Source organism: Cucumis sativus, chromosome 5 (assembly GCF_000004075.3).
Source record: "Cucumis sativus cultivar 9930 chromosome 5, Cucumber_9930_V3, whole genome shotgun sequence".
Taxonomy (NCBI): domain Eukaryota; kingdom Viridiplantae; phylum Streptophyta; class Magnoliopsida; order Cucurbitales; family Cucurbitaceae; genus Cucumis; species Cucumis sativus.
Window position 1 is genome coordinate 21,659,517 of NC_026659.2, and position 27,695 is coordinate 21,687,211.

Below are 27,695 nucleotides of genomic sequence, written 5' to 3' on the forward strand. Positions count from 1 at the left end.
GTCTAGAGTGTTATCAGGAAGCTTTGGTTGAAATGATAATAGTAAATGAATTGCCATTTAAGTTTGTGGAGAGTAATGAATTCAAGAAATTTGTGGATAGATTAACATGTGTAAATCAAACTAGATTTGTTGTTCCGTCTTGGTTTACTGTGGCTAGAGATGTGCTTAAGTTGTATGTTAATGAGAAGAATCGTTTGAAAGACATGTTCGTAAATAATAAGTATAGAATTTCTCTTACCACTGATTGTTGGCATTGTACAAAATATAAATTGCATGGTCCTAACTGCCCATTTCTTAGATTCTGATTGAAAATTACATAAGAGAATACTTAGTTTTTGTCCAATTGAGAATCATAAAGACGATATGATAGGTAAAACCATTGAAAAGAATTTGAAGGATTGAGACATTAAGAGGGTAATGACTTTGAAAGTTGATAATGCAAGTTCGAATGACACTATGTTTGCTTATCTTAAAGCTATTCAATAAGGGATTATTGTTTGATGGGGGAATTTCTGCATGTTTGTTGTTGTGCCCATATATTGAATCTTATAGTAAGTGATGCTTTTAAGAAAAATAATGATTGTATTAATAGGATTCAATATGCCGTATGATTTATAAGGTCTTCTCACTACTACAGATTTGACATTTCTTGACGCACGCAAATTTTGATTTTCGAATGGCTATGGCAAAGAACCATCAAGAAAAATATTTTTCTTCACACAATATTTATCTTGACGTTCATACAAAATACGAAAAAAAAATGTAGATTTTTTATTTTGTTGATGGACAAAGTTCTCTTAGTTTCGTTGATAGTCCACAAACGTCAATAAAACTATTTCTCGATGGACAATAAATATAAGGATAGTATATTAGTTGACTGACAATGTCCATCAAGTTACCTAGGTTTTCTTGATGAACGAGATTCATCAAGAGATTATGTTTATTGATTTGCAATGTCCATCATTGAAAGAAAAATTAATATATTTGTTTTGGATATCTTGATGAGTGGAAGAGTTTTCTTGATAGACCTAAAACTTTTTTTATAGGCAAAGTCGAAAAGAAGATCATGAGATATCTGGATGGGCATTTTCCATTAAGGAAAACACGTGATTTCATAATGAACAATGCATTTAAAGAAAAATGATTAAGTTGCCGTTATTGATCCTCATCAATAAAAATCTTGAAATTAATAACTTCGTGTTGGACTAGACCAAAATGATGTTGTTTTGTTTGTTGGATTTTATTTTTCATTAATTTTTATTTTTATTTTTTTGACCTAGGTTGATTTAATTTTTTTATTCAAAAGTGTCATAATTTAAGCAAGAGATGGATGAATCAAACTTTAATCTTCACATTGACATTGTACCAACATTATATGTCAAATGAGCAATTGATTTAATAATTTTGAAAGGAAAAGTGATTTATATTTCGATCCAAAGAGATTTGATGGGTTGGTTGATTAAAAAGTTGACGAGAGATAAAGTTAAGGATTTTAGAGTTTATTTAACCAAGGATTTTAGAGTTTGTAATTTTAAATTTATTAAAATTTAGATTTCATTGAAGAAATATTTAGAGTACTTTTTTTAAAAAAACAGAATGTTTGACAAAATATTTATATTTAATTGAAGAATTAAGAGTAAATAAATTTTGTGTTTTAGTGAGTTTGTTTTATAAATCGTAAATAGTTTTTAATTTTTTCTATTTTAAAAAATCCTCTATTTAGATTAAGGAATGAATTAAAAGAGAGAGAAAAATATATCTTTGGTTAAAAATTTAAACTATATATATATATTGTATACACACTATTTTTCTTATATAGAAAATAAAAAAAATGAAATAGGTTGTTTAAAAAAAACGTAAATGAGATTTATTTTTTGAAATGAAACCTAATTCTCTCTTTGAGTATCTCATTCGCAAAACCCACTACCGCCTGCCTCTCCTCATGTCGTTTGCTCCATCAACGGTGGACACATTGGTGCTACTGTTTATCTAATTGCCGCCATTGCTAGAGTTCGACGTTCCTTGGCCGCCATCCTCCGATTGATCAGTTTCTATTAGCCCTTTTCCTTTTAACTTTATCTTTTTCATTTTCTCTACCTATACTTCCTCTCTCTAACCCACGCACAGAAGGTTTGTCGTCGAGAGCAGGAGTTTAATCTATCACTTGGTGATTGTTACCTCATATTTTTGCCTCCCCATATGGTGAAGCCTAACAAAACCGCTCTCCTAACCTTTGCAGAAAGGTGCAAGGTGCTCCCCTTTCCTTCTTTTCTGAAATTAGTTTAAAGAAAATTTATAGCAAATTGATATCTGGGTTTTTCTTGTTTTTTTCAGAATATTCTTGCTTCCAATTGGATTGCCACTCTCAATACGATCAAAGCCGATGCTAATGGAAGGTACCCATTTGTTTGTGATTTTTTCTCTCTTTTCATAATCTTATACTTGAGTGAGTTTTCATTTTAGTCATTAATCAACTGGTGAAATGAAAAATGTTTATGTTAGGTGATGGGAATGGGGTTTCCATTTATTGAAGAGTATATTAGAAAATGGCTTTACTCATTTGTTTTGGTTGGTTGTGTCTATCTCAGCAAGGAGAATATTCACACTTCAAAAGTTATGTACATGATCAGGAAAGGAAGGCCATATATTTGGGTTCCTGAGAAAGATTTTCACAACGTGGTATGCTTCTTCGTCTTCTTCACAAATTTACTCCTTTTCTCTTTCCCGTTGTCTGATATTCAGAATAAGGAAGGGAAATAAGAACCATATATTTTTTTAACTTACTTCTTCGAAGCCTCCCATTACTCTAAGATTCAGGTTTAACTGACTTCAATTGATTTCCTGACTTTGATTTAGATTGACTTATCATATCTAGCGTTGTTATATGTCAAATTCCTATTGGATATTTTGATGTTGGTATTGGTTAGTTGAGTGACACAGCAATTTTTTGCCAATGTGATTACTTTGATCGATGAGAAGCTGAGAGTTCGATTGAATAACAATACGCTGATCATTCTATAGAGTTCGAGTAGCTTATGCACTTGGAACATTGGAGGATGTCTTACATTTTTTCTCAACTCCCCTGTTGCCTCTACTTCTTTGCATTTAACCTGCAGTATATGTTTAACTAACCCTATTTTGTTATGATTTAGTTTTGGACATTATTCTTATAAAATCTACTTATACACATGTTTGTTCATTTTTAGTATTTCACTTTTGGGTGACATTTTCTGGAACTAAAGTTTTATTTTCAAAATTGGCTGGGATTTTATAAATGTTTTTGGTACTAGATTATGATAGAGTGGAGATTAATTCATTGAATTGAAAATCAGAAAAACAAAGAACAAGACATAGTCAAATAGACCCTAATTAACTCGAGTTTTTTTGTACTTAGCACTGGTAAGTGGTAACACATGGTTTTTCTACAGAACACAATAATTGATGAGCGTAGTTCATTTGCTGTGGCCAGTCCTTTCCCAGGTCCTCTAGCTTCCTTGTTCAAATCTCTGGAAAAGGTAACCTCGAGATGTATGAGTAGTAAGTTGTTTTACTACTTTGTTTCGAAATGTTTTGCTCTGGGAGATTTAATATGTTCCTAAGTGGTACTGATACTATTATCTTGCTATATTTCTCCTCGAAGGCACTGGTGACTCTAATTATAGGACTTCATGCTTAAAATATAGCAACTGCCCTAAATAATTGTCCGTTTTCATCCTGCAGTTACCACCAAGGGTTGCTCTTATCGGGGACATGACACGTCTTAAGAGTGAAAAGGTAACGAAAACACATCCTTCCAACTCAGAATATAAATTATACTCTTTAGAAATTTCAAAGATCTTCAGCGAGGTCACCATGCTTTAGAGCCATGAAGGGTATGTCTAATTGTCTTATGACTTTCAGGAAATTTATTAGGAATTGTCTTTTGGATAAGCAACATTATTTAGGTACTACATCTGTGTATATATAAGGAATTAGTTATACACCGAAGTAATGGGAAGAGAAATAGTCTAGTTGGTTTATGGCTGAATGATGAAAGTACTCAAGAGGGGAGGTTTCAAATACTTGAATACTTAGGGAGCTATTATAGGTCTTTATCTCTTACATTTTAGTATCATTTTAGTCTTCGAGTTCTATCAACAGTAATTCATTAGGTGTCAAACCACTACCGTCTTCAATTATAAACCAATCTTTCAGCTTCTCTCATCCAATGGAAAACATTATCGCCACCACATCCTATTTTGGAAGACTAGGATCAGAATTTCGCATTTAGTTTGTATAGAAAGTTTTACCAACTTTGGAAGTACCAATATACATACAAGCAGTTTCTTAAAGTATTATCTTTTGATATCGACTTTATTAGGTAGTCTGATTACAGGCTCAGGATGTTGTTGAAAGGCTTAAAGCAGCCATACTGTTTGAACAAAAAGCCATTGAAGACTTTGGTAGCTTAGTCTCCAACGTCTTGAAATCCTCCAAGCTTAAATGTACATCACGCAGTCAACACCTCAACGAAATCTTAAATGGGAATGAAGAACATGTGATCTATAAGTTTGATGTGAGGTATGGAAAATACACCCCCCCCCCCCCCCCCACCAAATCAAATCTGTTTCAGACGATACATTTTGAACTGAGATTTCCTTTCACTAGATCAAGTATGTATATCGATAGTAAAGGTGGAACATACGAAGTCGAAGCGGAGGACTTCACCACATCAAAAGCAGATTCATTGAGTAGGCACTTCGCCCACCCATCCCTTTTTATTTACTTGATGTAAATATCAATGATAAAGCTAACTTCCAGAGTCCCTCTTGTTCCCTGCAGCACCTTTCTCGGCAGCGCTTATTGATGGAATAAACCAAAACGCCACAAGACGTAGAGCTCTGATGTTATTCTGCCTTGTTTACTTCAATGCAAATGCAAAGGTATGATAGTCTTTTAGCATTTTTATGGAGATTCGTGAGCAAGTGTGGTAGCAATTGGAATTGTAACTCTGTTTTTTTCCCCAATGTTTAAGGATGCATATGTAGTATCAGTGGATCGCAAGGGATTTGAGTTGCTAGTGAAAGTTCCAATCTTTGGTTTGAATGTTGAGGTTGGTCAGTATGAGTGGAAAGATTTCAGATTTACATTGAAGAATGAAGCAAAAGATATTGGGGACTTTTGCCAACAATTGGTGGAAATGGAAGAGGAAGTTGTGAAGAGAATTTCTAGTTATAGTGGTCTTGGGTGATCCCAGCAGATTAAGAATTGTATTTTGCTTACAACACTAAGAACCTTCTTTGTTTTTTACATCCATGATATGAATCGAGAATACTTATTTAAAAAAAGTGAAAAAAATGATGGGTATTAATTTAGTTATAAATTTGGTTTGCAAAAAGAAAAAACGAGAAAAAAAGTGAAAAATTACCTTTTTAGTCCTTCAGTTTTGAAGGTATTTGTTTGGTCTATGAGTATTAGAAATGTATTCTTTTAGGGTCTGTTTTGTAATGTTCTCGTTTTCTATTTTTTATTATGTTTTCATTTTTTAAGAAATAAATGTGTTTGATAATGTTTCTGTTTCTCATTTTAAAAAAAAAAACGTTTATCATTTTAAAAGAAATTACTAGAAACAAAAAAGAAGTTGTTTCTCATGTTTTGTTCTTTAATTATTTTATTTTTATTTTTATTGGTTTTCTTTTCCCCTCTCCCTGTTTCTACTGGTCTTCTTTTCTATTTCTTAATTATTTTTATCAGTTTTTTTTCAATTATTTTTATTAGTTTCATTTTTCTCAACTATTTTTTAGTGGTTTCCTTTTCCTTTTTTTCAATTATTTTTATTGATTTTTTTCTTTTTAAAATTATTTCTATTGATTATTTTTTTTCTCAATTATTTTTATCGACTCTTTTTTCTTTTTCTCAATTATTTTTATTGGTTTTCTTTTTCTTTTTTTCAATTATTTTTCTATTTCCTTTTACTTTTTCATTTTTTCACGTGATTTCCTTTTTCTTCCTCTTATTTGCATCTTTTCCAAATAACCACTCTTCACGTGGTTTTCTTTTTCTTCTTCTTATCTTCATCGTCTTTCTTAAACAAATAACCATGGTCTTCCTCTTCCTCTCATTGTTTTCTTCATCTTTCTTCTTGCCTCTGATCGTCTTTCCCTACACATTTTTCTTTGTCGGGTTTGAGTTTTCCTCTTCCTCTTCGTACAGATCGTTGTAGGTTTTTGTCAGATTTGTGTTTTTGCTGTGGGTCTTTGTCTTACTTTTCACTGTAGATATTAGTCTTTTTCATCGTGGGTTTTCCTCTTTCTCCTCGTCGGTTTTGTTCTTCATATCTCAATCTTTATTTTGATTTATCATAAGATTACCATAAAACCTTCCTATTTAGATTTGATAAAGTGTGTGGTGTAATGTTTAATTGAATTACATGTGAATAAAATAAAAATAAATCTTGAAGGTACTTATTCATAAAAAAGGAAGAAACAGGAAATAAGAAACAAAAAACTAGAAACAGAAAACAACGTTATCGGACCTAGTTTCCATGAACTGGTTTATTTGGTGTCAAGTTCTTAAAAGGTATTTTTTTCAGTCTTTTAAGTTTTTAAAAAAAATTCTAAAAATTATACTCTCTGAAACTATTTTTTAAAATTTAAATATCATATAATTTTTTAAAAAAGAACCAAAATAAAACAAGTCTAATACATTTTCAATATATGAAACGTCCCCATTTAATTCAAAAGGTTTTTAAAATAGTACTTTATTATATTATCTAAAAATACCACAAAATGTAAATACAGTTTTAATGTATTTAAGTTTCTTGCTATATTTTGTAAATTTTTTTTTTTTTTTGTTATTTGTAATAATTCTTCTCCGTATACAAATATTTTATTTTCGATCACTACTATGTAATAAGTAAACCAAAAGTGATTAATATAAATTGAATTATTTATGCTCATTCTAAATTTTGAAGTATACAACCAAAGTGTAATAAATATAGAATTAAGTCGCGAGAAAAACATTAATAGAACATGTCAACATAACTAATTTGATTTGTACTCTACTTTGTTTTAATCTTAATCTATCTCTATTTTCTAGTTTTTCATTATAAAAAACACCCACATATAATAATTTAATTTTTCTCTCACCCATGTATCAATTTAATTAGTGTATTAAAATCTTTCTTAAAGTTTCTAAGTTTGATGTTTGTTCCGGACTCTAAAATTTCTAATTTTTTTCTAAAATGTTGGATGTGTAATTACCTCCACTTGTATATCCCATGACCCATTGTATTTGTTTGATTGATTTAATGACATATTTAAGGTTTGAGCAATTTTCCAATTTTCCAAAGATTGGTTTGTTTGTTTTCTTTTCCATTATAGCATTGGTTTGTTTAAAAGGGAATTTCAATAGTTTTCTGTTTTACTTATGAATTCTAACAAAATTAATTGATTTTGCAAATACAATGTGTCTAATTGCTTTGATCACACACAATTTTCTATTAGATAATTAATTAGATAAGAGTATAAATGATATACATCTCGGTTAGATTTTAAAACACTTTCCATCTAACATACAAATTCATTGAATGATTTTATAGTTTTTATTAGTGTTAAATTTATTAAAGGAACCTTTCAAATTAACAAGAGAGAACAAATAATTTATTGGCAAAATTACCCCTTATTTAATAGTGAAGAAGACTTAATTTGAATGAGTAAAATGAAACGAGTGGAAAGAGAGAGGTTATGAAATAAAAGTACCAAAAACTTTTGTTTTTTTATTTCTTATAAACCTTCTCGAAATAAAAATGAAAAAAATAAATGAATAATGCCAAAATTGACGAATTCTTTCTCAAGCCACATTGAAGGGTGAGTTGTTGCATGCAAGGTAAACTCTAAAAATACTCTTGAAATTACACTTTTTTTCGAAATTTTCACTTTTGATCTTCTTTCTCTCTCGACCATGTTCTCATGCAAGCCTTCACCTTTGGTCTCTACCACAAGGTTAGAAAAATGGAACATACAAAGAAAAAGGAAGAAAATGTTTATTAAAATTCTAATAGCATGCAACAATACATAAATGAATACTCAAATATTTATTGAGAAATGTAGATGATTACAAATACAGATTCAATAATTACTTTCAAATTGTTGTAAACCCTAAACCCTATATAAAAGGTAGACAAGAACATAAGAAATGAAAAAAGTTAAAAGAGAAGGAAAAAACATGATTTGATTTCTTTTTCACCCTTAGTATTTTGTTGTAACTTATGAACATGAATGAAGCAAAAGGGATATTTATATCCAAAGATTTGAAAATGAAAATTTTGAAAGGTTAAAATAGATACAAAAGAGTTACTATGAGAAGAGAATGTAAATTGTCAGGAGAAATGAGACAATAATTACAATAATTAATTTTAAATTGAAAAATAAAGTTGAAATAAAAAAGAAGAATTTGAAAGATTGAAATAGATAGAAAGGAGTTAATACGAGAATAGTTTGAAAAAATGAGAATAGTTACAATAATTAAATTCAAATTAAAATACAAGGTTAAAAGGTAAATTACAATAAAACCAAAATAGGAAATAAATAAATGAAATAAAAGAAAGGACAAATTGGAAACAAAAAAGTTTCTTCACTTCCGTCCTTTTATTTTATACTAGTAAACAACGTGTACAATGCATGTGAAAATCACACCGGAAACAAAATATAATTTTAACTTAACTTTTTGAAATTGGAATAGTCATTTCAATATTTTCATATTTATATATCATTTTTATATTCACATCATAATAGGTGAAAAATGAATTTATTCAGACAATGTCGTCATCCTTCGAATATATTTTTTAATTTGATTTATTTGCATAATTCAAATTTTATTTCTTAACATCTTAAGTTTTCATGTTGCAAACTTAACCATATAATCTAGATATATCTAAATAAAGTGGAATATAGAAAGGTTGTTAGTTGTGTAATAACATATAGCATTATGTAATATCAGTTATGGAAAATGAAAAAGTTTCATTATGGTCTTAATAACATAAAATATTAACTAATATCAGTTATGAGATCAAAGTTTTTTTTTTTAAAATAAGGAGATGAAAAGTTAAACAAGTGTAAAAATGACAATAAACGTTAAATATTTATGAATGATAAAAATTGCCACTAAAGCAAGACTAAATTTTTTTTAATGAAAGGGTAAAATATCCACCAAATCACATTTCTTTTGAAATTAGGAAATTATAATGTGAAATCATAATTTTTTTTAATGATGTTGTAGGTAAAAAATTAAGAAATTTTTTTAAAGTAGTAGATTTTATCAAATATTTATAACCTATAGCAAGTTTTATCACTGATAATCATTGATATGTTATAGTGATAGAATTCAAAATTATGCTATAACTTGTAAATATTTTAATTTATTTTGCTATTTTTAAAAATGTCTCAAAAACTAATTAAGGAAAGACTTTAATATTTCTTATTTACACATTTTATTACCTTATTTATACTTAATAAATTCCAACAATAATATTTACGTTGTTTTAACAAAATTAAAATATAAGTCACTCAACCATTTTAAAACATGAGCAAGGTTCTCCTGGTAATATTAAAAAATTATTCCCAATATTACATAATTTAAACATAAAGAGTATAGACATATGTACATGTCAATCATAAAGTTGGTGGTTCAAGTTTCTCCAACCTATGTTGTGTACTAAAAAGAAACCTATAAATGAAAGAGTAAACACAAACATATTTCTATACAAAAAAGTAGACAACAAAGTAAAAAGAAAAAAAAATAGAAGAGAATAGAAAATCCTGAATTTGATTTCTTCTTCACCCTTAACATTTTATTCTGACTTGTGAACCATAATGAAAAAATAAAGGAGATATTTATAACCAAGATTTGAGAAAGAAGAAGCTAAATGATTGAAAGAGATAGAGAATGTGAATAGTTAGGACATAGAAAATTAAGGAAGAGGGGAATGTGAATAAATTTGGATAAAATTAAATGAAATAATTAATTGGAGTGAAAATTTTCAAATTTTAAAAAAATTATAATAAGGAGATGAAAAGTTTTAAAAATATCATTTCCACCCAAAAGCAATCAATAAAAGTTATAATGAAAATAACACATGTATTAAATCTATGCCAAAAACTAAAAAAAAAGTTATAATGAAAGACTAAAGTGGGATTTAAAAATTTCTCCACTTCCATCCCTTATATATACTACTAGTTGGTAACATATGCACGTTAATTATTTATCCTTTTAATTAAATAAAAACGGTGTAATTAATTACACAAATAATATGATGTTATATTTATTTAATCATGATTTTTGAAAATACATTTTTCATCTTCATTTCTGAAGGATCTTTTACTCAATACTTGTTATAGTATTGGAGATATATAAATCGAATGAACTAGATATAAAGAATTTGATAGTATAACTATCAAACAATTCATTCAATCAAATTGGTAGATTGGAATGAAATAAAAAGATATAAAGAATAATTTGATATTCTCCTCCCTAATTTTCTTATTTTCTGTCTTTGTTTTATGATTTTCGTTCAAATTTTAATTAAATCGAATAGAAAAATTATGATTATAACCAAATCACATAGTTTAGAGTACTACGTGAAGACAACAAAAATGAAAGATGTATTTGAGTGTGCACAGATCGAGTAGATATGTTTTCAAGTCTCACATCTTTCATTTTTATGGTACTTTTTTATGAGTGAATAAAAAGATAGGTTTGCATATTTTGATCACTAACAAACTCATATTAATATTATTTTGATGCATCTAAAATTATATTAATATATACTTGTCCATCTTTAACAAAATCTTAAATTCAAAATGATTTTTACGATTTTCTCATGAAAAATTTAATCGTAAATTGAGAATTATTTTGGGACTCATAATCCTTATTTGGTATTTACAACTCATAATCAATATTTTATTTCCAATGAGGATGTGTCGGATGTCAAAATGATTAACATATAAACAACATTTTAGTTAAAAATTTAACACCATTCTACTGAAAAAACAGATATTAGCAACTACAAATACGAGAAGAATTACATTTCATACAGAGAAAAAAAAAAAAAAAGAACTACGTAGAAAAATACCAAAGCTTCAAAAACTTAAATCGAAACAGAAATGGCAATTACAATACACATCACCATAAGCTTGAACCTGAGGAAGAAGAAAAAAATGTTTAATCCACTTCTTCAATCTTAGGACCAGCGCCACTACCACCAGAAGGAGGAGCATCATCATTCATGGCAGCACCGCCCATATCGGCACCGCCCTGATACATCTTGGCTATGATGGGGTTGCAAATTGACTCCAGTTCCTTCATCTTGTCTTCAAATTCATCCGATTCAGCCAGCTGATTGCTATCTAGCCACTGAATTGCTTGTTCAACTGCATCTTCAATCTTCTTCTTATCAGCCGGAGCAAGCTTACCGCCAATCTTTTCATCTCTGATTGTGTTCCTCATATTGTAAGCATAGTTTTCCAAAGCATTCTTGGATTCAACTTTCTTCTTGTGTTCTTCGTCCTCTGCCTTGAATTTCTCTGCTTCTTGAACCAGTTTCTCTATCTCTTCCTTCGACAACCTTCCTTTGTCGTTGGTAATTGTGATCTTGTTCTTTTGTCCGGTGGTTTTATCCTCGGCCGATACGTTAAGGATACCGTTTGCGTCGATGTCGAAGCAAACAGTGATTTGAGGAACGCCTCTAGGAGCTGGAGGAATGCCTGAAAGTTCAAACTTACCCAACAAGTTGTTGTCTTTTGTTCTTGTTCTTTCTCCCTCGTAGACTTGGATAAGAACACCAGGTTGGTTGTCTGAGTAGGTAGAGAAAACTTGCTCTTTCTTCGTCGGGATCGTCGTGTTCCTCGGAATCAAAACCGTCATTACACCTCCTGCAGTTTCTAAACCAAGGGATAGAGGAGTAACATCCAAAAGAAGAAGGTCTTGCACTTTCTCGTTTCCTTCACCACTCAAGATGGCGGCTTGAACAGCAGCTCCATAAGCAACTGCCTCATCAGGGTTGATACTCTTGCAAAGCTCCTTGCCATTGAAGAAATCTTGCAATAGCTGTTGTACCTTTGGGATTCTTGTAGATCCACCTACAAGAACAACATCATGGACGGAGCTTTTGTCCATCTTTGCATCTCTCAAACATTTCTCAACTGGCTCCATACACTTTCGGAAGAGATCCATGTTGAGTTCTTCGAATCTAGCACGAGTAATTGTTGTGTAGAAATCGATTCCTTCGTATAAAGAATCGATTTCGATTGTTGTTTGGGCAGTAGATGAAAGGGTTCTCTTGGCTCTTTCACAAGCAGTTCTCAATCTCCTGAGGGCCCTTGGATTTCCACTGATGTCTTTCTTATGCTTCCTCTTGAATTCCTGAACGAAATGGTTAACTAATCTGTTGTCGAAATCCTCACCGCCGAGATGGGTGTCACCGGCGGTTGCCTTCACCTCGAAAATTCCTTCCTCGATTGTGAGGAGAGAGACATCAAATGTTCCTCCACCCAGATCGAAAATCAGAACATTCTTCTCGCCAACGCTGGTCGCCTTTTTGTCGAGTCCATAAGCAATGGCTGCAGCTGTAGGCTCGTTGATGATACGCATAACATTAAGACCGGCGATGACTCCAGCGTCCTTGGTGGCTTGACGTTGAGAGTCATTGAAGTAAGCAGGAACGGTGACAACGGCGTTCTTCACGGAGGAACCAAGGTAAGCTTCTGCAATCTCACGCATTTTAGTAAGGACCATGGAGGAGATTTCCTCAGCTGCAAATTGCTTCTCTTCTCCTTTGTAATTGACGACGATCATAGGCTTGTCCCCTGGACCGGGGATCACCTTGAATGGCCATAATTTCATATCGCTCTGAACCGAAGGATCGGAGAATCTCCTACCAATCAACCTCTTCGCATCTATGGATCGTAAACAAAAACAACAATTTAGCGTCTTGTAAACAGAACACAATGACACGAACAAAAACGTCGTCCACAGATAATTAGAATACAGCAGTCTAGAAGACACAATACATTGATACGAATAACGACGATTAACTCGGCTAGAATGCGACATAATTCCAGAGGCAGTCAATAGTTCGAGGATTAAACCACAAATATTGGAGCACAAATTCAGAATCGTACAGTAATTTCTAGTTATCCAAGTACTCATAATTGTAATTCATATTACCGATTCGGAAAGACGCAAGAAAAAAAGGAAAGGATTAAGTTAAAAGACAAAGGAGATAAAACAACGAACACAAGAAAGAAGAGGAGAACACAGAAAAAGTAGAAAGAATTTACATACCAAAGACGGTGTTGAGAGGATTCATAGCGACTTGATTCTTGGCAGCATCACCGATGAGACGTTCAGTATCAGTGAAAGCAACATAAGAGGGCGTGGTCCGATTACCTTGATCATTGGCAATAATCTCAACACGATCATGTTGCCAAACTCCAACACAAGAGTAAGTGGTACCGAGATCGATACCGATGGCCGGACCTTCTCCCTTTCCCGCCATTAATGAATTACAAAGAAAGCAAAGGTGAAGATGGAGTAAGAGAAATTGAGGGAAGAAGAAAGGAATTGATTGATGGTTGGAATGAAATGGTTAGAACAAAATATTGCGAGAAAATAGAGAAAGGTGATAAGGAATATATAGGGAGTTTAGAGAAATGGGAAGAGAGGAGAGAGCGTCTGGAGAGTTCTAGGAAGAACTACGTCTAGAAGGTTCTGTTAAAAGTAAAACGGAAAAAAACAGTATCGGGATTGTTCAATCGGTGTATGACGTTTGTGCGTCATTATTTCCCCAATGAGTTTCTTCGCAATTTTGTTTTTTCTTCTTTTAATTAATAATTCTTTTTTCTTTTTTTGGGTTCAATTATACCAAAATGTTTAGAAGATTATGGGCTGCTTCCACTGTATTGTTACACACTTTGGTAAACATGTTATTAACACGAACTCTAGTCGTTCATTACTCAAAGCAGGTCCTAATGATATGTCAGTTTTTTCTTCCTCGTTATAATTAATAAAATAATTATTATCTTTTATATTTGATGTATATTATCCTAATATAATTATAATATTTTATTATAGTATTGCTATATCATGATCTTGCAAAACTACAATTTACGGTTCTTCATATTAAAGATAACAATTATTTGTCATGGATTCTTAATGCTGAAATGCATCTCGAAAATACCATTAAAGAAAAAAACGAAAGTCATACTTTTTTCTTCGTCATTACATTCATGAGGATTTTAAGTCAAAATATTTATCAATAAAAGATCCTCATACATTGTGAAGTAAATTGAAAATTAGTTCATCTTCACCAAGCTTCAATGTGATGGTGTTGTTCCAGGTGGTGATTGTTGAGGGTGCTTACCTATACAAATAAAAGAAAATGGTTTTTAGTTGCTCCTATTTCCTTTTTATTTATATGATTAAATGGGTTAGTCTTATATTTTATTTTAACTTAGCCAGAAGATTTGTTGTTTTAGGTGGTTTGGATTTGGGTTAATTTTCTAGAGTTGGTTTATGTTGTTATTGGCCATTATGTGCGAGTATGTAGCTTTGATGTTTAATGGTGAAAAAAAAAAAAACTAGGCCTTCCAATCTGATTGCAATGCTGATTAAGACAAACCGGATGTATCTCTAATTTCGGTGATCAAGGGAATGTTTTATAGTTAAAGCTACTTTAGACGTCTAATTCAAGGGGAGCATACCCTAGTGTACATGAGACAAGTTTAGTTTAGTGTAGAACACTCAAATGATATAGTATTAGATTGACTGTGTACAACATTATTCTATTATTATTTTTGTTGTCTATTATCATGTTGTTTACTTCAGTTATTAGCCTAATCGTTATCTAAAACCATTAAGTTAATTATGCGCGTTTCTTTTCATTTGGTATCAGAATGTGGTTTTGTGCGTTGAGTTATGGACATTATTAGTGAAGGTAGCCCTAATACTAGGCCTTCAGTTTTTGATTGATCAAATTATGCTTATTGGAATGCTAGAATGATAGATTTTTTCTAAAATCTATTGACAGCAAAAGCTAGAAGGCAGTGGTCACTGGGTGGGAGCATCCCACCATAACTAATGTTGATGGAAAAGTCTTGGCTAAACCAGAACTATCTTGGAGTAAATGCCGAGGATGAAGCCTCTCTAAAAATTTTCAAGCATTATATTAAATGTAATTTTCAATGGTATCGATCAGAATGTCTTCAAATTAATTAATACATCTACCTCAACCAATGAGGCCTGAAGATTTCTAGAAGTGGCCTCTGAAGGAACGTCTAAAGTAAAGATGTCTCCTCTACAAATTTCAATATCCAAATTTGAATCACTTAAAATGACTGAGGATGAAGCGATAGCGGAGTACAGTGTGCGAGTTTTAGATATTGCAAATGAATCTTATGCCCTTGGACAAATGATTTTTGAAGCTAAATTAGTTTAGAAGGTGTTGCGATCTTTACCACAACACGTTAACATGAAAGTTTACTGCCATTGAAGAGGCTAATGATATTGCCACTTTAAAACTAGATGAACTATTCAGTTTCTTAAGAACCTTTGAACTTAACCTCAATGACAATGTAGTAGAAGAGGTAAATGAGTAACCTTATATGAAAAAGACATCTCTAGAAAAATAAAGAACACTTATATGAAGACAATTTAGCTAACTCCATAGCATATTTGACCAAGTAGGTTTCAAAGATTGTTCGCCAGTTTAATAAAGGCTTAGGGAACTTTGTAGGATAGCATAGCAGGAAATCATAGCAGCTTAAGCTCTTTTAACTTTGAGTCCTATGCTTTTAACAAATGGAGAAAAAATAACAAGAATTCTACTGGCAATTCACCAAGAGTTGAGCAAAACTTTAGGTTTCAAGAGTATGGTTGTCTTGGGCATTATCAAGCCAAGTGCCCAAATTTTCTAAAAAAAAAAAGAAGAGAAGTATGATAGTAACTTTATCAGACGATGAGTCTACTATTGAAAGTAACCGAGTTGAAGATGGTAGGGCTCTGCTTGGATGCACTGTGAGAAGTGAATTTGACAGATGTGAGTCTTAGCTATTCAGAGAGTAATATTAACAGTACTGATGATAATGTAAAGCAAGAAGTCTCTAACCTTAAGTGCTAACCATATATACATGAAATGAGAAAACCAGACAGTTCTGAAATAATAAAAAGACAAGATTTGGTCTTGTTAGAAAATAATCATCATCTATTATCAAGGATTTCTATCCTAAAAATGTAATTGAAAGAAGTGCACCTCAATTTCGAGGCCTTAGCTAAATCAGTTAGGATGCTTAGTTATGACACAAGATTTGGATAGTATTATGAAAGTTGGAAAGATGGGAATAAGATTCTCTAATCAAAGATCAATTTGCATATGATCAAACACTTTGTTTGTTCGAGCTTCATGAAATCAAGATAAGAATCAAGATAAGAATCAAGATAATGGAGTATCCCCAAAAGTCAATGTCATTAAGCAACAAGTTTTTAAGAAGAATACCAAGAGATGGATTTGTCATTTTTGTTGTAGACTAGGACACATCCATCTGATCTATTTTTGTTAACATAGGTCCACTACCTATTCTAACAGAATCTCTAATGAAAAATATAGGAAGACTAATTCAATACATCAAGGAACTTAATATGTATGGAGAGTAAAAAGGAATGGCAACTACAACGTTGCTTTCACATTCACTCATGCTTTTAGTAAGGAAGACTCGTATTTTAATAGTGCATGTTCGCATCATATGACTGAAAATTCTGCTTTCTTTTATGATCTCAAGGAGTGTTCCTCAGAATATGTCACTTTGGAGATGGAGCTAAAAGAAAAGTTTTTAGTAAGGGCAACATTATCAAACCTGATGTAGCCACATGTTTTTATCCTACATAATTTTTATTCTTAAAAAAATAATAATGGTTATGGTTTTAATTGTTTAAAAAAATGTAAATTTTTTAATAATAGATTTTTTTTTTTGTCATATCCATAATCAGATTGCTCTTCGTCTAGGTATTCTCTTTACGAATTATCAACTTTGGAAAGATAAAAAACCAAATGCGAAATACTTTTCCATATCTTTGGCGCTACATTATGGGAGAGAAATGAGATTCCAAGTTTGATGAAGGTATATTCTTAGGTTACTCCACAAGTAGCAGTGCATTTAGGGTCTTTAATAAACGAACAAGAACTATCATGGAATCAACCGATGTGATTATAAATGACTCTTCTGAAAACATGCATAGTCGACAGGAAGATGATGATATATTTTTTTCCTTGTCTTGAAACCTGCACTCCTAGTATTGAGTGCAATCAGGTTGAAGCTACTCTAGTTAATAGTTGACATACTAACGTGAGAAAACACTCATAAACAAATGAGACGATTAACAAGCTCTCAGTTGATCTCGTAGTTAATAGTCAAAGGGACATTTCTTGGATGATGGGTTGACTCTTTCTGGAGCAAATCAAGAGGGAGTCCCTTCTGCTAATGTTCAGAAGAACCATCCTACCATAGAATCATTGGAGAAATTCAAAGTGAAATTACAACTCGTAAAAAAAAACGTCCAAACTGTGCCAAGATGATTACCAATTTGTGTTATAACTCTTTCATTGAACCCACTAATGTCATGAATGCTCTCAAGGATAAACTTTGGATTTTGGCCATGCAAGCAAAATGGATTCAGTTTGAAAGAAATCAAGTCTAGAAATTGGTTCTTAAACCACCTGGAGCAAACTTCATCTTCATTTAGTGGATCTTTAAGAATAAAACTAATGAGCATGAGACATCTATTAAAAATAAAGCTTGAATTGTAGTCCAAGGTTACTCCCAAATAGAAGGTGTGGATTTAGGGGAAACTTGTGACCTGGTAGCTAGTTTAGAAGTTATTCATTTGTTACTTGGCTTAGCATGCATTCATAAGATCAAGCTTTTTCAGATGGATGTCAAGAGCGCGTTCCTAAATAAGTACTTGAGTGAAAAGGTGTTTGTAGCTCAGCGCAAAGGCATAATTGATCCCGCCCATCCACAACACGTGTACAAGTTGCACAAAGGTCTATATGGGCTCAAGCAAGCTCCTAGAGCCTGGTATGATAAACTGACAGATGGGTTCATTGAACAGATGCAGTCTGAATTTGAAATGAGTTTGGTTAAAGAGTTGGCCTTCTGCTTGGGCTTTCAAGTTCGAAAGTGCAGCAATGGCATTTTTCAGTCTCAATAGAAATATGCTCGAAACATGATAAAAAAAAAAATCGTTTGAAAAAATTTCAATCTAAGTGCACTTCTACTCCTATGCTAAATCTCAAAAGACCTATCTAGTGAGAGGGTTGATGAAAGTTTGTATCGAAGCATGATTGCCAGTTTGTTATACTTAATTGATAGTCGTTCGAACATTGTCTATGTTATTGATGTCTGTGTCCATATCAATCTACTTCTCGTGTGTCTCATCTTCACTCTGTTAAGAGAATTTTGAAATATATCATTGGCACATTTGAGTTCGGTCCGTGGTATTCATTTGATAATAGTTCTACACCGGTTGGGTACTGTGACATTGATGTTTGGTTTTATGTCCTAAAGCTCGTAGATAGTAAATATAATTCATTATATTGATCGATATTTATTACTCAAATGTTATTATTATTATTTCAATAAACGTTCTTGATTATATTATTAGCTTTGTCTTAACAACCTAAATCCAATAAGCTAACATCCTAAGTTGTTTGATGAGTTTTAAATAGTATGTACAGACATACAATGATCAATGTTCGAGATTAGCTTAAAGGGTCTATAATATAGGAATAAGGCTAGGTACCTTATCCTGATAACACTATGGATACCTAATCGCCTGCTCTACTAGGTAGATTTACACATAAAATTGAAGAACGATGTTACTTGTAGATTTTCGAATGAAAAAGACCACTGTTTGGAAGTTTCTTCAATAAGGGAAGTTTTCTCAAAATTTGAATCAAGTTTGCCCGAAAGAGTTCTGACGGTCTCCGTTTCCTTATGTGATGGTCCACTTTCTTTATTTTATTTTATTTATTTGTTAATATATTATTAATATTTAAAATGGGTAGTTTGGTCATTTCGACTCTACATTCGTATAAAATTAAAGTTGATTAGAATATTTATGAAAGATATTACAACATTAAATCCAAGTTGTAATAAGACACCCTATTTAGGCTATTTAGGCTGCAGTAGTTAAATCGGTGAAGAAAAATATGGTTGATCCTTCCATCCATTCAAGTCATTTGTCCAATGGCTCAATATTTATGGCCCAGCCCATTCACTAATCCGTACATAGCCATTTCACAAAAGATGGCTCCAATATATTCAGCCTAAATCCATTAAAGGCTCCATACACTTTCTTCAGGTCCACTCTATCAAAAGCCCAGCCCATTTTTACCAAAATATTGTATAATTAGTTCACAAAATTACGTAACTAAAAAATCAAATTATATATATATATACAATACGGACACATTAAAAAAAGATTAATATATTTGCTAAATTAAAAAAAATTGAACTTCCCCCCTTATTTCAAAACTACACATAGTATAAGTTATTAAGTATCAATTTGAATTTTTTTTTTGTCTTTGAAAATTGAACCCATAAACACATTTTCTATCTATAATTTCTTTTCTTCTTCATTTATATATTCTTGTTTTATAAAACCTAGTCAAGTTTTGAAAACTTAAAAAATAATAATTTTAAAAATTTTGTTTTTGTTTTTGGAGTTTGTATAAAAACTTAACCCTTATACATAAGAAAAAATATGTACTTTTGTGATAAATTGGGAGAAAATAGGTTCACTTTCCACAAGCAGAAAAATAAAAATAAAATTATTGCCAAATGTGAGGACTAACATGTTCGATGTAATTTAGAACTTGAAATGGAGTATGTCAATGAACTAAATGTTGGGACAGTATTTGTGTTTACCTTCACTGCCACACTAATTCAAGTTTCAATTTTAATTTCGTTCAATATTTTTAAAGGATGTTCAGGGCAAGAAATGAAGCAATTTGAAAATATACTAATTTTTTAAGGATATATTTCTTTTAAATATACTACGTTGATATAATAAAGCAATTTGAAAGATCAACCCCTCAAAGTCCTTAACCCTTTAATTTCAATTCATCCTCTCTCTTCTCATTTCTAACATCATAAATTAAGTTCCTCCTAGACCGTGAGAAAAACCTAAAAATCAAAAATAAATAAATACATTTATTCCATAAGCAGATGCAAAAATTAAGAAAAAATCTTGAAATAAATAAATAAACAATACATTTTGAGCAAAACAAACCTAAAAAACATCAAGAAAATGGTGTTTTAAGCTATTGTTTGATTTTAGAGAGAGGTAGAGAGAAATAGAGAGATATTGAAGAACTATATATATTAGGGTTTCTCAACAATTACATAATGAGATGAAGCAAAGCTTAAATATAAAACTACAATGGGTTCAAAAAGCTTTTACCACTGTACTAATAGTCGCAAATTATAAAATCAATAAAAAGAACGAAGCTTACTAACATATCTAATTTTTTATAATGATATATATTACACATTATAATAAAAGACAAAGCAAATGTTAGACATTAATTATATATTAATAATAATTAGCTAGAAAAGTAATTGGGGTTGTGGTATCAATCAAATAATGCAGACGTAGAAGGGAGAAGAGGGCCACTTTTTTCTTCTTTAATTCCTTCCTTTACACGAGAGTGTTGACTCAAGTGGAGTATACAATGGTAATTAACTTAAACATGTATATTAATATGTATGTGAACTTTATACATGCATGTGATCCAATTACGTCTATAAACTTTTAATTTTGTGTGCATGTTAATCAATTGGGTGAAATATACTCTCGGGTTCTCAAGTTTTAATTTTTTGAAAGTGACAAATTGGTATATAAGTTTTGATTTGTACCAATTTAATCTTTGTTTTTTAGTTTTGTAACAACTTTTAGTCTCCAACATTAAAAGATTAATCAAAATTTGATGTTAATTTTTATTATTTTTCCATGTTGAATCTATATTTTTATAAATATATTTAATCTCTAATTAGTATTTTTGTTTATTTTTGCATGGAATTTTATTGAATTTTAACAATAATTTTTGGAGTAGAGACTGAATCATTACAAATTTTGAATGACTAAAATCATTTATTTAATAAAATAAAAGTTACTTTATTTAATTGTGTTTTCATTAACTCAATCTAATAAACTAAGATTTGTGGTTATTTTATGGAAACTTAAACATGTGTGTATAGTAGACACACAAAGTTGGATCATTTAATTTAAGAAATAACTAAAATGGTCTATAGCGTATGGATAAGGTTGGGGGCCTTATTTTGTAACACTACAAAAATGACCCACTTTGTAATTGTTACAATTGTTGTAAAGTGATAAAAATGATTTGATCTTGATCATTATGTGGAGACATATTGCGAGTGGCAGTATATATTCTATACAAAATATTCGTATAAGGTTGAACCATGAAATAATCAATTACTCTTCATAACACTGTTACATAAGAGACTTACATTTCACTAGAATGATTGTAGGTAATTTAACCTTAATCATGTATGAGTTGTGAACTCCTATCTGTAAGGGGCTATCCTATGATATATATGAGTGATAGCGATCAAATTTGTTGATTCGATATGCCTACAATTTTAGGGATTTGTTCGAGTAGGGAGTTGGAAACAAAACTATAAAAAGGTAGAATTCTAGTCCTTCCCGTTCATCAAGGAAAGTAGATCAAGTTTCTCCCTTAAGGGCATATCCTCAGGTTTTGAACTATGAGGTGCCCCACCGACTCACTAGCTATAGAAGAGATTAGTTTATAGTTGAACTATAACTAATTGTTCATCAGAAGGATTGGTGGTACTTAAGAAGTTAAATGTAACTACATAGGTAAAACAATATTATTTAAGGGATAAAAGTCCTTGACAACCGAATATTTTACAAAATCATTTTTCAATTTAATTTGGAAATCTCAAAATACCAATACATTGGCAAAATAATACAAAAACTGATTTTCTCTTATTATAACTTAAAGGCTAAGCATGTTTTCTAATTGTAAATTAGATAAGTAAAAACTTACTTAGTTTGACACATCTTCTAAATGTGATTGGTTTATGAGAACCAATTAGAATAAGAAAAAGTTTAGAAAGACTATTTTTGTAGAGAGCAAAAACATTGACTTTATTGATTAAGAAAAATTACTTTTCTTCTACATATTTATAACTTCTTTTTCTTGAAGGACTAAGAAAGAATTATGAGATTCTATTCCTTTAATTTTTTTTAAATTAGTAGAAATTTCAAATCTATTAATCAATTAATAATGAGTTAAATCATATTTAATTAATAATTAGTTAAATCATATTTAATTAATATTTCATTTAAATCATATTTAATAATTATCTTATGATTTTAATGTAATTTAATTAAATCAAATTTAACTAAACCATTAATTAATTCTCCAATTAATTAATAGCTAAATTAAATATCTCATATTTAACCTAAATTAAATTTGAGTCATATTCAAATATAAATTTATCTTATAACTAATAATTTTAATATGAATCCAATTCACACAAATTAATATTTGAACTCATTCAAATATTTTATCTCTCATAAATTATTTTTGAATCATATCCAAAATTAAAATTATATAATGAAGTTTGATTAAGATATATAAACTTTATGTTATAATGCATCACTAGTACATATTATACTAATTCCTAAAGTAAATTTGAACATTTCAAATTACAACCAATATGACTAAATCGCATTGTCCTTTATGAGCTAGGAAAAGAGACCTAATGGACCTACATATCATAAACTACAACTATATGAGATTAATTGACTAAACTCATTAACCATATTAATCAATATTCGTTAATTGTGTGCACACTCCACTAAAGACTCATAACTGAACTCTTATTACTATAGATATTTTTATGTATTCACAGATATAGACCAATAACAGTAAGTTAGTCCTTCACGAGTGTTTGTAACACTAGTTGGATCAAATTATCGTTTTACCCTTGAGTTACCTCTAGTCCTTAAATATTAGTGTTTCTCTAATGAACAATCTGTTGATGGTTCAATCAATAAACAGAAACTTCTTTCGTGTCATTGAGAGGGTAGGACCCTTTGTTCAAGTCCCGGCGACACCATTTAAGGGAACACATATCTATTTATCCTAAAGTTGGAAAGAAGTGAATTTCATCTTGTGTAACTATGTTTTCAGCTCTCCACTCGGTCTTGTCTTCAAAATGGTAAGCATATTGAGTTGACAATCTGGCCACTATCACCCGTACAAATTAAAGAACAATCCCACGCGAACAAGAGTTCATAGTACACTAAGGATTAAAACTAAGTTACTTAGGCCATCCTAATAAAATAGAAACCTAACTAGTTTACGGAGTTACATCTAGTGGTTACTATTTCTTGGTCTAAACCTTATCCCTATATTATGGATCCTTTAGGTTGATCTCAAACATTGATCACTGTATATCTCTACATACTGTTCAAGATTCATCAAACAACTTAAGATGATAGTTTAATTGGATTTGGATTATTAAGACAAAACTAATAATATAATCAATAACATTGATTAGAATTACAATAATAACACTTTATTAATAACAGTTAATGAATTATCTTTACAATCCACGAGTTTTGTGACATAAATCCCAACAAATATAATTATTTAACAGAGTTATAATTACGAGCAATTCGTGAAGGGTCAATTTATTGTCGATTGGGTTATATTTAATTAATACAAAATATATCTATAGCGTGAACATAGTTGTCGGTCTTTAATGGATCTATTATAATATAAAGTTATTGAAAAGTTAAAATCTATGAGTTACATGAGTTTGGTATGATATCAACTATAACATAAGTTTGATATGATATCATTACCTGAGATATAGTATATACAGTGATTATACTAAATTTAATATAATTAATATGGATAGGATTCATGACTTACATGAATTGGATATGATATGTAACTATAAATTATATATTACCTACTTACCTACCATAAAATGAACTCCTACGTGAACGATGATCTCCCCTTATCTCTCTCTCATAGGAAGGACTAAGGAGATAGAGGAAGGAGACAGTGCAGAATTAAAGATTTGATCAATAGTATTTCTCCCTTCCTCTTGAAAACATCTCTGTCTCAAAGGAAAGAATTTTCCCAGTTATTTATATCCACAATTTCTTTGGATGAGTCCACAACTTGGTCTTGATTCTTACATATACCTTGAGAATAGCAAGAAAAATCACTTCGTTGGTGGGTGTCCAAGAAAATTCTTATATATCCTAATGCTGTTAGTTAGATTAGCACGTGACCAAGATCCACACTCAATTTCGTCTCCTCCTAAATTACTCCTAACAGGCACGTGATCATTATTATCATCCATATATGATTGACGGCATAAAGGGAAAAAAAAAACACCAACTTTATTAAATAAAATTAATTAATCACTTTCATATTTCATAAATTACAAAAAGAAAAAAAAATTACACGTGGTAGTAATTGGTATAAATTTTTATAAAAAAAAGGGAAAAGAAAAGAAAAGAAAAGAAAAAAAAGATATGAACAAATATACTTGGTATATGATGGGGAGCAAAAGCTGCAAAGAGCTACACTTTGCTTTCTCATCTTTTTCTATTTAGAAATACATTTATATATATACTTTTTTTTGGGGGGGTTGAGTGGGTGCATGAAAATGAGATAAAGAAATATTCCGGCAAAGATTGATTAGATAGAGAGGGAATTAGATTCCCAAACACACCCACGTACTTTTTTTCTTTCCCTTTTTCTTCTTCTTTTTATTTTTCTATATTTTTTTTTCTATTTTTTCTTAATTATGAATGTATAGTTGTTAAAGTCAATCACATGTTTGAGATCCAAATTAAACATTCTTGTGCTTACAACTTGATTTCATTTATTATGCATTAATAACTCTATAATTACTATATCCTTATTCCTTCAAAACCCCAACTTGGATCTTGTACTAATTTAGTGATTTATGTCAAGTTTAGGGGCAATCAGATTATAATGTAAATTAAATAAAAGCATCTTAGAGGGATTATTAAATTCATTTTAATTTATTAAGTTTTAAATTAGTATGTTAAAACTATTCTATCGTCGTTTATTATTCAATTAACGTAAGTTACATAATGTGATAACGACAAAAAGATTTTAGCTTTTAGTAACTATGCACTTTGAGTCGATGTATCAAATCTTTTTACCATGTGTTGTACGCACAATTTCAAAACTAAATATCATCAATATCAATGTGAAGAGAAAATCAAGAGAACTATGATCTCTTTGCTTGTCCTATGTTAAAAAAAAGTTAGATTTTTTTAAAGTTTTTATCTTTCTAAAATTTTAAATTTTAAATTTAAATTAAATAATAAAATGTCAAAATAAACTCATACCTAATAAATATTAGTTTGTAAGCACTACAATTTATCTATTATCAAATTTTGAATCATTTTAGAACGAATTAGAGAGTTTAACCTTTAATCTTAGAACGAGAAAATTACACGTCAATCACTACTAAACTGTACTCAAAATGATAAACTCTATAAGTTAATCCTTTTAATTATGGTTCATTTCATTATTAGTTTGAAAAGTAAGAGACAATTGTATTAAAAAAGGAAGAATAAAGCATATATAAGGATTTTTTTTACTACATAAAAGGTGTAAACGTGCTAAAGAATTGTCACCTTATTGTCACATCACTTTGTCATTGATATTACTACGGACAAAGTTTGTTAGGGTCACTAATTTGTCAAAGTAATACAACACTACTTGCAACACTGGAGAAACATAATGTAAAGAAGGACCAATCAGAAAAGAAAAAAAAATACCTAAATTTACGAGAGGGTCCTTCTCTTTTTAGTTAATCTTCGAAATTAATATATTTGATTCCCAATCCTTCTAACTTATCAATCCTACTATCATGTATGTTCTTCTTTTCGCACTAAACACAAAAAAAGTTGATAAATCATTAAATTATTTTGTTGATAATTAAAGGTGTAAGCATACCCGACCTTCATGTGACATTGAGAGTAAAATTGTTTGAAGATGAGAAAAGTATGACTAACAAAAAAGATAACCGATGTGGTGTTTGCTCCACACACTTTGATGCTCAAGTTACCTCATGTGAAGTCATTATGATAATTTAGAGATAAAGTTTAACATATGCTGTTCTTTAGATTTAAAATAAATAGATAGTCTACCGAGCCAAAGGATGTGTCCAAATTTATTTTTTGGCTAGGTTCGACCTCAATCAAGAACATAATTTGAGCACTCTATTAGACCATATCTTTGACCTAAAATGTTAAATATTGGGTCGGCATGCGTATTAGGAGTTTGACATAGTTGGTCTAGGCCTCGAGCCGAGATGGGTTTCTAGTCCAAACCAACCCCTTTCTCTTCAATCCATTTTGATTTTTAGTTATCATTTTTGGTCCATATATTTCTTAATTTACCATTCGGTCTAAAATTTTTATAATGATAATTAGATTGAACGTGAACAAGAACAAGAACAAGAAAGTAAGAAATGATTAAAATAGTTTTGATATTTTAAAAATCATATTGAAAATATGTGTTAAATAATTCAAAATCAATTTGGATGAAATAATAGTAAATATACTTCCATATATTAGATATTAATTAGCAAAAGAGGTTTGATGATTAAAGAACTTAAATTAGAAAAAAAAAGAATTGATGATTAAAGAAGAAATGTGTACTTCCAACAATTGATTGTAAATTAAACTTCAGCAACAAACCTGTGTGGTCAGTTTGTTAAAGTGTGGATGCATCCCCAATAGATGCTCTTTTTAATAATTAAATTTGAGAAGGAAAAAATAAATCAAACTTCATTATTATGTTGGACAAAAATATCCTTTTTTTTATTATTATTCAGGGCCAGTTTATTATTTTTATTTCTATTATTTATTCTTTTTGTGCTCTATATGACACCCATATAACTTTTCACTTGTTCTAGAACATATATATATATTCACACATACATATATATTTATATCCTCAACCCACTTTTTATTTTTTAACTTTTTTTATTTATATATGGTCTTTATAAATTTATAATTTTAAAATTCACTATCTTCCTCTAAAAGAAAAAAAAAATCCGATGATATTGAATTAATTGAAAGATAGTTATAGTAATATATTCTAGGAAATATAACTATAACAATCATGATACATTAATTCACTGTGTGCTACCATTTATCATCTAATTGTTTTAGAATAATTTATATCATATTTGATAAGGATTTTTGCCCACTATTATTTTATATTTTACTCTTTCATCATTTTTTTTTTAATTTTAGCTAAATTTTAAAAAAATTAAGAAAAATATCTATAACCCTATTGTGCATAAGACACATTTTTGTTTGAGAAAATGAGAATACCTTTTTATTTATATGTATATAAAGTGGAAGGTTCTTTTCACATACACAATATTCCACATAAAATTAAAAATTTTGTGTCACACTTTATAATTAAATTATATTTTAAACATACAAATATATATACATATAGTATACTATGTAAATGTACATACTATACACACATCATCATTTTATGTTAGGGAAGAAAAGCAAGGAATTGATATTGA

At 30.2% G+C, this 27,695-nt stretch overlaps 2 protein-coding genes across 3 annotated transcripts; one reads left to right on the forward strand and one right to left on the reverse strand.

Annotated features, from left to right (window-relative positions):
- Positions 1-1,860: 1,860 nt before the first annotated feature.
- LOC101212316 lies at positions 1,861-5,434 on the forward strand. 2 transcript variants are annotated; one of them, XM_004142703.3, is made up of 9 exons: positions 1,861-2,250; positions 2,335-2,396; positions 2,589-2,679; positions 3,429-3,515; positions 3,721-3,774; positions 4,376-4,560; positions 4,648-4,730; positions 4,822-4,922; positions 5,015-5,434. In XM_004142703.3, the coding sequence occupies exons 1-9, from the start codon at positions 2,200-2,202 to the stop codon at positions 5,228-5,230; spliced, it is 930 nt and encodes a 309-aa protein (XP_004142751.1). In that variant the 5' UTR covers positions 1,861-2,199; the 3' UTR covers positions 5,231-5,434. The 2 variants fall into 2 exon arrangements, with proteins under 2 accessions (XP_004142751.1, XP_031740892.1); XM_031885032.1 differs by having other exon boundaries at positions 2,103-2,243.
- A 5,529-nt stretch (positions 5,435-10,963) lies between these two features.
- LOC101211905 (heat shock cognate 70 kDa protein) lies at positions 10,964-13,664 on the reverse strand. Its single transcript, XM_004142701.3, has 2 exons — positions 13,321-13,664; positions 10,964-12,932 (listed from the first exon to the last, which is right to left on the reverse strand). The coding sequence occupies exons 1-2, from the start codon at positions 13,532-13,534 to the stop codon at positions 11,200-11,202; spliced, it is 1,947 nt and encodes a 648-aa protein (XP_004142749.1). The 5' UTR covers positions 13,535-13,664; the 3' UTR covers positions 10,964-11,199.
- Positions 13,665-27,695: the final 14,031 nt, after the last annotated feature.